The sequence below is a fragment of the Euleptes europaea genome, chromosome 17, assembly GCF_029931775.1.
Source record: "Euleptes europaea isolate rEulEur1 chromosome 17, rEulEur1.hap1, whole genome shotgun sequence".
Taxonomy (NCBI): Eukaryota; Metazoa; Chordata; class Lepidosauria; order Squamata; family Sphaerodactylidae; genus Euleptes; species Euleptes europaea.
Window position 1 is genome coordinate 20172322 of NC_079328.1, and position 13352 is coordinate 20185673.

A 13352-nucleotide genomic window follows, 5' to 3' on the forward strand; every position below is an offset into this window, starting at 1 on the left:
GTTGTTCTACCACTGAACCATAGCCCCTCCAGTCAACGCCCACTGAAATCAGGTTGACTAGAATGTTGTATGTACCTTGAAGTTTGCATCAGCTCCAGTATTTTGGTTGTAGGTTTAATAAAATTCAATCTGAATCGTAAAGTTCTTTAAGGTCGCAGCGCAAGTTTAAATACAAAATGATCAAAATTATGCACTGTACCATAGAACCTAGATGACAAAGGGCGAAAACGCACGGTCGCTTTAGCCTCCTTTATTCCCTGTTTCCGCCAGGATCGAATGCATGCGTTTCGATCCTGGCTGAATCCTGGCTGAAACAGGGAATAAAGGAGGCTAAAGCGACTGTGCGTTTTCGCCCAAAGTCTACAAGACCCTGGTCAAATTTTCTAACTTCTTATCCAGTTAGAGATCCACGTTATTAAGGAATTGTACTTTCCAGCTTTTAAAATGCAGTTGCTCACTTTGCTGATATTGTTAGCTTGCTTTGTGTATGGAAACCTATTGTTAAAATTACAGATGCAGTCTGAGATCCAAAGAACAATGGCAGGTCTTTCTGTGCACTTCTTGATCGTACTTTGGAATTTTGTTTCTGAAATGGCAGATCACAATCACAAATCAGTTTTGTAACTGTGGCATCAGTAGCATGGCATTGGCCAACATGACATTGTGAGGTGGTCATCTAAAATCAATTAACCTTATTTATTTTTAACCAGTCAATTAATTAATTGGGTAAAATGTACCTTATTGAACTGATTGAGTTGACATGTCTTGATAATGACAAACATTTTCTTCATTAACCATTTTGGCCTATTAATTGAGTATCAATGCAGTTGCATTGAAATTGTGCTGTCAGTTGTTAAATATAAAGGATTATTGCTTACATTTCCATCCCTAAAATGTTTAAATTTACATCTCTTAAAGGCTCCAGTGTTAGGATGGCCCAGGCTAGCTGTTGCAAAAAAAAAAAAAAAAGCGACATCTTCTACATTGAGGGCTGGTGTGGCGTAGCGGTTAGAGCAGGGGTGTTGATCTCATTTGTTACGAGGGCCGGATACGATATAAATGTCACTTGGTTGGGCCATGCTGCCTTGGCTGGTGGTGGGCGGGGGCTGCCTCGTCTGGTGAGCCTGCAGTGGGCTTGTCAACCTAGATCGGGACTGGGTGGTGGTGGCTGCCTTGGCTGGCTCGTAGGTCGGATAAGAGCTCTCAAGGGGCCAGATCCGGCCCTCAGGCCTTATGTTTGACACCCCTGGGTTAGAGTGTCGTACTAGGACCTGGGAGGACCAGGTTGAATCCCTTGCTCAGCCATGGAAGCCAGATGACCTTGGGCCCATATACATACAAATACATACACATACACACACACACAAATGTTGTGCTAATGGCACAGTGTCACCGCTGGTGAATACCCAGAAGTGATGTCACCACACTGAATGTGACACTGTAAGATTCACCAAAACTCTATGGTAACACTGAATTTTTGGGTATTTTTGCTTTACTCCTCTGCCAGGGGGGGGTGGGCAAAGGAGAGGTAAGCCAGTAGGTCTCTAGACCTAGTCTCCCTAGTATCATAAAAAGATTCTACTGTAGCATAAACCTTCATGGACTTTGTCAGATGAGATCTAGTGAATCAGAGGCTTATAGTTGATGAATTACCTCCGTTTTAACTTAGTAATCAATTGTGGATGTTAATCAACTAAAATTCTTTAACTGAATATATTTACATATATTTTCATTAGTATCAACATTTCATTGAGGCTTTTTTTTTTTGGTGGGGGGAGACCAGGGTTGCTATGCAGAGTCAGGCAATGGAAACCACCTCTGAATGTCTCTTGCCTTGAAAATCCTACGGGGCCTCGATAAGTTGGCTGCAACTTGACGGCACTTTCCGCCACCATTACAATTTATTAAACAAAAGCTACTCAATATTCCCTGCTACAGTAACGTTTCAGAAACACAGCAGCCTCGAGGGGAAAAAAACCCACAGAAAGCAATGTCATTAACTTGCAACCTGACAAGCAATGTCATTAATTTGCAACCTGACAGAAGTTGATTTTGATCAGCCGAACTTCACTGATTAATTCACTGATGAAATGGGTTGCCACTTTACAGCCCTAATAATAATTACTACTGCTGTTATATTTAGGACACAGTGCTAAAGCATTTTATATCTCATGGATCTTAGTACAAGTGGTACATGTTTAATATCGTCCCATCAAAATCATTGAGACTTTAAAAAGCCCATTTCACTGAACTGTGGCCTTAGTTGGTACTAAAATCCCAAATACTCAAATCTTTGGCTGTGTTTAGATTAGGGTTGCCAGGTCCCTCTTAGCTACCGGTGGGAGGTTTTTGGGGCGGAGCCTGAGGAGGGCAGGGTTTAGGGAGGGGAGGGACTTCAATGCCATAGAGTCCAATTGCCAAAGCGGCCATTTTCTCCACGTGAACCAATCTCTGTCGGCTGGAGATCAGTTGTAATAGCAGGAGATCTCCAGCTAATACCTGGAGGTTGGCAACCCTAGTTTAGATCATGCTTCATGTGCATCCGCTGCTGGAAGTTTGAGACTGTTGTCACACACAAGAAAAGCTAGCTTTATCTTTAGGGTTGCCAACTGCCAGGTAGTGGGGAGAAAAACGGCACCTCTGTACTCGTACCAAAAGGTTTAGAAAATCAGTACAGGAAACTGTATATACACAAAGTGCAAATATTTATAAGCTACTGAGGTGAAACATAGACCATATACGTGACATATATACAACACAATTATATACAATATGTACAGTTCACACAAAAAATGTAGAGAAATTTCCAAAGGTCTCAACTGAGTACCAAAAATATATAGAGGAAGTTCCAAAGGTCTCAACTGAGTACCAAATGAATGCTAATATTGTAATCCTTGTGTAAAGTTCATATAGAGCCACAATCATCGATGGAAAATGATCGATGATTTCATCGATGATAGTGGAAAATTCCATCGATGATTGTGGCTCTATATGAACTTTACACAAGGATTACAATATTAGCATTCATTTGGTACTCAGTTGAGACCTTTGGAACTTCCTCTATATATTTTTGGTACTCAGTTGAGACCTTTGGAAATTTCTCTACTTTTTTTGTTTGAACTGTACATATTGTATATAATTGTGTTGTATATATGTCACGTATATGGTCTATGTTTCACCTCAGTAGCTTATAAATATTTGCACTTTGTGTATATACAGTTTCCTGAACTGCCAGGTAGTAGCAGGAGATCTCCTGCTAATTCAACTAGTCTCCAGCCGATAGAGATCAGATCACCTGGAGAAAAATGGCCGCTTTGGCAATTGGACTCCATGGCATTGAAGTCCCTCCCCTCCCCAAACCCCACCCTCCTCAGGCTCTGCCCCAAAAATCTCCCGCTCATGGCGAAGAGGGACCTGGCAACCCTATTTATCTTTCACTTTGAAATGAAATAAGATATGCAAATCTGGTTTCCCAGGGTGGATTATCACAATTGCTCCTGTGTGCATTCAACACATGACTAAGTAGATCACTCTTTAAGTAGTTTTGCCTGCAATGTTAATGATATGCCACTATTCTTCTCTGCATTAAGCTTTCTCAGGGGCAAGACTTAGTTTCTTTGCTGTGTAATGGCAACGTAGTGAAACAAGTGATGGTGGAAACCTCCTGCAGTGTCTTGAACAGTGATCTCTTCAAAGAATGCAAAAAACTGGTAAGCCATTTCTTTTTTAAAATTATTATTATTTTGTCGAAGGCTTTCACGGTCAGAGTTCATCGGTTCTTGTAGGTTATCTGGGCTGTGTGACCGTGGTCTTGGTATTTTCTTTCCTGACGTTTCGCCAGCAGCTGTGTCAGGCATCTTCAGAGGAGTAACACTGAAGGACAGTGTCTCCTTAATAATAATAAAATATTATTATTAATAAAATATTATTATTTTATTTATTTTCATAATAAAGAGAATACAGAAAAGTAGTGGGGGGAACAGATAGGGGATTTTACACGCCATTTGTTGTCTCCAGTCTTACCCCATTTTTAATCTCAATTTGGTTCATAGATTTCTGCTATCTTCACTATATTTACTATACTTAACTTTATAATAAAAATAATTACTTCTTAGTTAACAAACGTGTGGTTTCCTTTCTTACTAGTAATTAAATTGTACATATCTATATTAGTCTATCATTTAATATAAAACCACTCTAGCCTGAAAACTGAATGCATTTACAAATTCTCTATTACTGATATCTCTTCTACTACCATGTTCTTCTCCATTATATACATAATTCAATCACGGAAATCTATCAAACAATGGCTGCCACTTCTGTTCATAGTCTTCTATAGGTTGATTACTGGTAAGCAATTTCTTAGCCCATTCTTACTGGTGTTAGCATTGGTGGAGGCGCTAAGTTCTTCTTCAGTCATACCTATGGACTCTCTTGGCCTTTCCAGGTAGCAGTGTAGCAACAGTGCAGCAAAAAGCTGAGGTAGCACAGAGGAAGAGCTTGGAAAGCTCTTTTGGCATTCTCAGAGCCTCAGTGAACCACTCCCCTCCTTCTTGAGCCATTTACCTGTGGACCTGGTCAAATCTCAGAAGCTAAGCAGGGTCGGGCGTGGTTAGTTTTTGGATGGGCAACCTCCAAGGAATACTAGGATCGAGACGTGGAGGCAGGCAATGGCAAACCACCTCCAAACATCTCTTGCCTTGAAAACCCCACCAGGGGTCACCATAAGTCAGCTGTGACTTGATAGCATACACAAAAAAAAGTTGGCAGCAGCTGATATCTTCCCATGGAGGAGAAAGATGAGCTATCAAAGATTGCTCTGACAGCTGCCTACCTGGCAGACCTGTCATTGGATAGTTGTGACTTCTGATGTGGTAGTTTGTCACAATGACATGTCCTTCCACTGCTGGGAGGCAGGAACATGCTGGCTCCCCTCTAGATTCGCCAATTCCCCCTTTCAGTGCAGTACATTATCCACAGTACCCTTGGAGGTAGTGTGGAGTGCCTAGCAAGATATCTTATATTCTGAGCGAAGACCAAAACTGAAGGCTTAAGTAGATGTTGGTGCTCCTATTATTTTATTATGTCAATGACATTCCATGCAGAATAGTGTTAGAATTTGGACTGGAGAGTATTTTGTGAGTCTGAAGGTGCCTCATCTCTACCCATTCAGTACAACGGAAAAGTGCTAATGGGTGAAAGGATTCAATTCACACAACTTTGCTTGTAGGTGGATCCCGAGCCCTATGTGGATATCTGCATGTACGACACCTGTGCTTGTGAATCCATTGGGGACTGTGCCTGCTTTTGCAATGCCATTGCTGCTTATGCCCACGCCTGTGCTCAGAAAGGTGCCGTAGTCCACTGGAGGTCCCCTTCTCTGTGCCGTAAGTACCACAGGGACAACCAAGATGGAAGCAGGCTGTAAGGACTGAATGTCCTGGAAAGTAAATCTAAGATCAAATAGTTGTGCTGCTTTTAATCCCATTCTCATCTATTGAGGCGTCTTATGAAACCAAGAAGAGCAAGATTCGAGTCCAGTAGCACCTTCAAGACCAACAAGATTTTCCAGGGTAAAAGCTTTCAAGATTCAAAGCTTCCTTTGTCAGATGAATCTTGCTCTTCTACTGCAGACCAACATGGCTAACAACCTGAAACTATCAAGTTGATAAAATATCCTTGTTTTAATATATCCTACACAATTTACAGCACAATCCTATGCAGAATTACACAGAAAAGCCTCCACTGAAAATGAAAGTAAAGTTTACCTGCAGACTTAGCAGCACAAAGATTTTTACAGGTGCAGCACAGCAAATTTACTGAACAGTAAAAATCTGACTTGTCTCTCCTCCATTATATGGGGGTGGGGATATTTTATCTAGTTGGCTAGATGGGGTGGGGGGAGGGACCAGTAATGACAGTGGAAAACTGGCCAGTTGGCAGTTCTACCAGCACCTGGGTAGAGGGGTAGCATTGTTATTGTCAGGGTATTGGTCCACTATTGCTGTTAAAGAAGAAGAAGAGTTGGTTTTTATACCCCACTTTTATCTACCTTAAGGAGTCTCAAAGTGGCTTACAGTCACAATCCCTTCCTCTCCCCACAACAGGCACCTTGTGAGGTAGGTGGGGCTGAGAGAGTTCGGAGAGAACTGTGACTGGCTCAAGGACACCCAGCAGGCTTCATGTGGAGCAGTGGGAAATCAAACCCATTTCTCCAGATTACAGTCCGCTGCTCTTAACCACTGTACCAAACCGGTGTAGACAGGAGGATTCAAGTGCATGCTTGTAGGCATAGTGGGGGCTGTATTCCATTATATAAATGGAACTGTGGGGAGAAAGGCAGAAGTTACTTTGATCGCAAATAAAAAGGAGCGTGAGGCTTGCATGGTGGCATTCAGTTAAGTCTCCAGTTTGAATCTTGGTTGCAGCACTATGTGTAGTGGTTAAGAGTGGTGGTTATGAGCAGTGGACTCTAATCTGGATAACTGGGTTTTGATTCCCCACTCCACATGAGCGGCGGACTCTTATCTGGTGAACCGGGTTGGTTTCCCCACTCCTCCACATGAAGCCTGCTGGGTGACCTTGAGCTAGTCAGGGCTCTCTCAGCCCCACCTACCTCACAGGGTGTCTATTGTAGGGAGGGGAAGGGAAAGTACTTGTAAGATGGTTTGATTCTTCCTTAAGTGGTAGAGAAAGTCAGCATATAAAAACCAACTCTTCTTCTTCTGTGCATTTGGGGGTAATATTATTGACTTGCCTTACAGGGTTGTAAGGAATACAATAAGATAATAATTGCATGTGAAGCATTACGAACAAACGTAAGTATTATTATCCCAAGGCATGTACATTCCATTCAACTCTTTTTTTTTTAATTTCGTATTGCATAGCACAAAGTTGTGAGCACCTGAACCAGGGAGAGGAGGAATACCAGTGTGAGTGGAGATACAACAGCTGTGGTCCTGCATGCCCAAGAACATGCCAGCACTTGGAGCCCATGGACTGTCCGTTGAAGTGTGTAGAAGGATGCCACGTGCACTGCCCTGCGGGTAAGCATGATCCCTCTTTTGTGGACTTATTAGGAATGTCCCACAAACTCTTGTGTGTGTGTAAAGTGCTGTCACTTTGCAGCCAACTTATCGCAACTCAGTAGGGTTTTCAAGGCAAGAGACTAACAGATGTGGTTTGGCTTTGCCTTCCTCTGCATAGCGACCCTGGCATTCCTTGGGGGTCTCCCATCCAAGTGCTAGCCAGGACCAGCTGTACAACTGTACAAAAATAAACTAATCTGGAGCCAGGCCAGAATCCAACAGGCCAGTTGTCCAGGGCACAAGTCACAGTCCCTTTGATTCTTACCCTTTGGCATCCTGGCCAAGCAGACCATGTCGCAGACTTGAAGAGGAAAACAAGAGCAGACCTAAGATATTTCAGCTGGAACCAATGATGTTCCTCTCGATCTGCTCTCCCAGCTTTACAGGGTAGTTGTACACACTGCTGTATGATTGTGTGAATGTGTGGCTAGAGAAGGGCAGAAATATTATTATAAATCTGAGGACCACATTGTTGAGGGGTGTCCTGTAGGCCCCGCTACGGTCCTTCCCCCCATCCCAATGAACTGCCTGCTGCTCTCAGGGCCTCAGCCGTTGCTCCCTGCACAGCGTTTCCCAAACTTTTGACACATTCCTTTCTTCAGTAAAGGCACACTTCAAGTTATAACCAAACACATAGATACAAATTTTCCTTTCTTCAGCAGAGGCACGCTTCAAGTTATAACCAAACGCATAGATTCAAATTTTCTCTGTTGTCTTCCCTCCCTTTTGCCAAGCCAGTCAGGGTCCTGGAATGGGAAATGTGCTTTCCGGGCAATGGCAGTGCCTTTGGGATTCCTCCACACCTGACAGCTGTGATGCAAATTGCAGGAGGGGTTCGGGGTGCGTTCCCTACTCCCTCCCTCAGGATGATGTCACTGCAATATGTGTTGGTAGAAAGAGGTGGGGGATCAACAGCGATGCAGTTGGCAAAGTGTCTTTTTGTTGGTGTCTCCTACGACCTGCAGAGTAGGATGTCACGGATGGGGAAGAGGTTGGGGACACCAGCAGCCGTGTTGTTCTCTAGGAGGGGCAGTGGCTGAGCTGTCGAGGCTGTGCCGTTTTGCTCTGTAGATATGCATATCCAGCAAGCACTGCATGTCTTCCAATGTTTTCCAGGGAAAGCCAAATGTTTGGTGTATTATTATTCCCCCCCCCCAAAAAAAAAAATCCACGTAGGTTGCTGTTATTCCTGTTGCTTTTCTTTAAAGTTCCATTTCGACCATTTTTATGACACAGGGAAAATACTCGACGAGCTGTCTGAGTCTTGCATTAATCTCGATGAATGTCCTGTGTGTGAAGTAGAAGGTCTCCGGATACCCCATGGGAAACGGATCGTTTTGAATGCTGGAGATGTGCCACTCTGCCAGTCCTGGTAAAGTAGGGATCTTGGGGCTGGGGGGAAGTAAATGTGAGGAGAAGTGTGAACAGAGCAGAAACATATTCTGGTAAATAATCTGTGGCATTTTGGTATTGCTTCTGTATGATGGAGGTTGCCAATCTCCAGGTGGTGGCTAGAGATCTCCCAGAATTACAGCCAGCCCCCACATGAACACATGAAGCTGCCTTATACTGATTCAGACCCTTGGTCCATCAAAGTCAGTATTGTCTACTCAAACAGACAGCAGTTCTCCAGGATCCCAGGAAGAGGTCTTTCACATCACCTACTTGCCTGGTCCTTTTAACTGGAGATGCTGGGGATTGAATCTGCAACCTTATGCATGCCAAACAGATGCTCTACTACTGAGCCACAGCCTTCACGTTACAGAGATCAGTTCCCTTGGAGATAATGGCTGCTTTAGAAGGTGAACTCTGTGGCATTATACTCCACTGACTCTTGATTTATTAACTGAGAGCCAGTGGCAAGCACTGTACTGATTCAGGAACTCCACTGCACAAGAAGCTTCCAAGTAAGCTTAGTGTTTCTTGACAGAACCACTGTAGGTTTGTTCCAGTGGGCTCACAGTGTGCCACTTGATATCAGCAACACCCTGGCTCTTTTCAGTTGTTGCAGATTCGGTTCACCTACCTGGCATTCTGGAAGAGTGCTCTACATGTGATTATCTCCACGCATGCATTTGTCATTGTGGTGTGAATATGGCAACGTGCTTGTTTTCCAGCATCAGTGCATGTGTTCAGAAGCTCAGATTATGGAGGGTATGTGCTTGCTGGTATTGAAGCTGGAAAGAATACCAATTGTGAAATGGGGAACGACTGTATTGAGAATATAATGTCTCGTGCACTCCCCCAGTATGCAAGGGTAGGACCAAAATTGTAACAATTGAAGAATGTCCCCGCACCTCCCGAAATCAGCAAAGCATTCTACATGGGGTGCTGACAAAGAGGCCTAGAACACATTGAACTCATGACGCTGCCTTGTACTGAATCAGACCCTTGGTCCATCAAAGTCAGTATTGTCTACTCAGACTGGGAGTGGCTCTCTAGGGTCTCAGGCAGAGGTCTTTCACATCACCTACTTGCCTGGTCCCTTTAACTGGAGATGCCGGGGATTGAACCTGGGACCTTCTGCATGCCAAGCAGATGCTCCATCACTAAGCAACAGCCCCTCCCCCTTAAGATGTGATTGGACTTGAGAGGCTTCCCCTTTTGAGAGCCAGCATGGTGTAGTGGTTAAGAGTGGCGAACTGTAATCTGAAGAACCAGATTAGATTCCCCACTCCTCCACATGAAGCCTGCTGGGTGACCTTGGGCTTGTCACAGTTCTCCCAGAACTCTCTCAGCCCCATTTACCTCACAAGGGGAAGGGAAGGCAGTTGTAATCCACTTTGAAACTCTTTTCGGTAGAGAAAAGCTGGGTATAAAAACCGACTCTTCTTCTTTTGTTTTGTTTCTTAACGTCCAGCCTGGTGAAGAGTTCTGGAGGACTTGAAAATCTGTGCACACTGTGATGTTATTTTGGACAGTTTTAATAATAAACATAACACAGCTTTTGTTAAACATTTGGTTGCTATTCAATAATAATAATAATAATAATAATAACAACAATAATTTAAACAAATTATACATTATCTATTATTAAACTATGTAGGAAAAAACCTGTTTTGATAGAAATGCAGGATTTCCCATTTTTGTTTACCTTTAACCATTACAGATAATTTTTTTGGGGTAAAAGTATACATAACAACCACTTGAGTTCTGCAAGAAATTTTTTTAAAAACATTTTAATCAAGGATAATGTTTTCCCTAGCTTCTTATGCCTGCTGTTGCACCTCTGTGGGATTTGGGGACACAATTTTTGTAGGGTTTCAGCTGTTTAGATTCAAAATTAAATTGCCAGAAAAAATGTAATTTCAGCTCGAACTTACCAGAGAGAGACATGCTCCTGTGGAACGTTCCATGTGCGCTTGGAAGCAGCTGGTCATCTATTGGGTGGAATGCACACAAACTCAGTCCAGCAGTGGATATTCTGCTCATAACCCCAGGGGCCTGATATAGGCTCATTCCTCATAGGGTTCTTTCCTTGCACATACAGGGCTTCACATCTGTGGAATCTTCCTTCTAAACACTGATTACTCTTTCAAGAGTGGAGATGGATTGGTGGAGAGGTGGGTGGGAGAGCAGTTTTGCCCAATATGTGGGCATTGCTAAAATCCCCATTAGACAGGACCATTTAAGTCTCTCTCTCTCTCTGTGTGTGTGCGTTTATAAATATTCCAAATGCCTGCTCATAATTTATTGTGCATGCCAATAGGCTGTGACTTCTACTTCCATGTAACTTTGGACCACTGCAAACATTTGCTTCACTGGGGATATGTTATTGCGTGTAGCTGTCACCTAATTTAGATGCCTACACCATCTGTACAAACAATAGAAAAGCATTTCTATAGCAAATATCCAAAGGAAATTGGAAGTAAAAAGGAATGTTGTCCACCAATATTACATCAGGATTAAAATAATAAATTATAATAGTCCTTTAACTCAGCATATTAATTTCAGAAATTCTTATTCACAGTAACATTACATCATCTTTAGCGATGTAAGTAATTATGTGGGCTCCCCCACCCCCACCCAGAACTCCCTTAAAGCTATACCAGAAGTCTAAGTTCACTCATTATCAGACCCAGGCAAGACACAAGCAAAAGGGAGTGTTAGGCAAAGAAGATTTATAAGTAGGGTTGCCAACCTCCAGGTACTAGCTGGAGATCTCCCGCTATTACGACTAATCTCCAGCCAATAGAGATCAATTCACTTGGAGAAAATGGCCACTTTGGCAATTGGACTCTATGGCATTGAAATCCCTCCCCTCCCCAAACCCCACCCTCCTCAGGCTCTGCCCCCAAAACCTCCAACTGGTGGCGAAGAGGGACCTGGCAACCCTATCCATAGCCACCAGGAGTAGAGTCTTTACCTGTGTAGATGGCAGGACAGACCTAATAAGGGACTAATTTCTCCACTTGTGTTGTTGACGCTTCCACAGTTTCTTCACTCAGCCAGAACCAGACAATAATATACAAAACGGAATCCCTGTCTGATAGCTTTTAGGTTCTCCAATGAGAAATTTGTCTGGACTTCCTAATATTTTGTTGGGATTTAGGATGTATTTGTTCCTGCCAACATTTGCCTCTGGGCCATGCTCTTAGGTCAAAGCAAAGTTGTATGGAGAATGGTAGGTTTATAAATATTTTAATAAATAAAGTCAGAATTTGATTACCGTAATTTAGGGTAACTAAACGATCATATTCATCTTCCTTTTGATGTTGATCCAACATTAACAGCACCTGTTTTAAAAAAACCTGTTATTTTTCCAAGCTAAACAGAATCTATAATGTAGATAATTAATACGTGAACTGCTTTGAAAATCAGAGCACAATCCACATGAGTATTATGTAGCTGACAAGTCTAAGATAACATGGCTTAATAATATGGTTGACAACTAACCCACAATGGCAAGCAATCTCGCCTTGCCTCATCCTGGCCCCTGCAGCCACCCGAATGAGCAGCAGGGTAGGAGGAAGAAGTAATCAACATCTTGGTATCATTTCCAGCTAAAACCTGGAAGTGACATCACCAATGCTGAAAGATTTCACTGACATTCTAGGATTTTGCCAATCTCTATAGAGGGATTTTATCCAGCAGTGATAGCAATGCATCTTTTTTCCTATACCTTACACCCCCTGAAATCTTCTGCAAATTCCAGGCAGGTACCTGGCAACCTTATTTAATAAATAAGCTTTTGCTAACCAAAACCACCATCAGCTTATTTGCATCAACATAAATATACAAATTTTTTTTTAGTGAACTAGCATAGATCTGTGTGTGATTTGCATTTTGATTCCTGGCAGATGTTCTCCTCTATCATTTGCCTTTCTGAAAGCATCTCTAAGAAGCACTTTTGGGTTTTCCAGGACAATTCTGGCAACCACTGAGAGGGTTAGGGGAATGGGGGGGAATGTCAGCAGCATCACTGCGTCACTTCAGGGGAAAACATGGAAGTGGTGTAGGTTCTAAAAATCGCTGGAAAGAGTTTCCAGAGTGGCAGGGTGCAAAGAGGGCTGCCAGTGGGAGACCTAAGCCCTTTAGTCCCATAAAAATCTCTTTCTTCCCTGCCATTCTTTTCACTTACTGTTTTTTCTATCATCCCACCTACCCTTCCAATATACTTTAATTGGTTCTTGTAGGTTATCCGGGCTGTGTAACCGTGGTCTTGGAAACGGCTACTCCAAGAATGAAATCAGAAGGGCCATTAAACCAAACAAAAATCAGAAAACTCAGGAAAAACAGTCTCCCATAGGAAAGGTATTCTTGCCATTTATTAAAGGAGTCACTGATAGGATAGAGAAACTTTTGAAAAAACATAACCTACAAACAGTGTTTAAACCCACCAAGAAAATACAACAAATGCTACGATCAGCAAAAGACAAAAGAGACCCCCTCACCTCTGCAGGAGTATATCGTATACCTTGCAGCTGTGGAGAAGTTTACATCGGGACCACAAAACGCAGCATACAAACAAGGATAAAAGAACATGAAAGATACTGCAGACTTGGCCAACCTGAGAAATCAGCAGTGGCTGAACATGGACTGACACAAACAGGACACAGGGTCTTATTCCAAGACACTGAAAGACTGGACAATTCTACCAACTATTTTGTCAGATTGCACAGAGAAGCCATTGAAATTCATAAACATCAGCACAACTTTAACAGAAAAGAGGAGAGTTTAAGAATGAATAAGGCTTGGCTTCCTGTTCTGAAAACCTCCAGACTAACAAAGACAACATTCAACAATAGCCATGCAGATTAGTTT

The 13352-nt window shown here is 42.7% G+C and overlaps 1 protein-coding gene across 1 annotated transcript in view; it reads left to right on the top strand.

Annotated features, from left to right (window-relative positions):
- VWF (von Willebrand factor) overlaps nt 1-13352 on the top strand; it is a 196636-nt gene that overhangs the window by 99332 nt on the left and 83952 nt on the right. Inside the window, exons 24-27 of the mRNA XM_056862312.1 lie at nt 3591-3710; nt 5231-5387; nt 6888-7046; nt 8325-8460. Of these exons, the coding sequence (XP_056718290.1) occupies nt 3591-3710; nt 5231-5387; nt 6888-7046; nt 8325-8460 (572 nt within the window). The remainder of the gene's footprint in view (nt 1-3590; nt 3711-5230; nt 5388-6887; nt 7047-8324; nt 8461-13352) is intronic.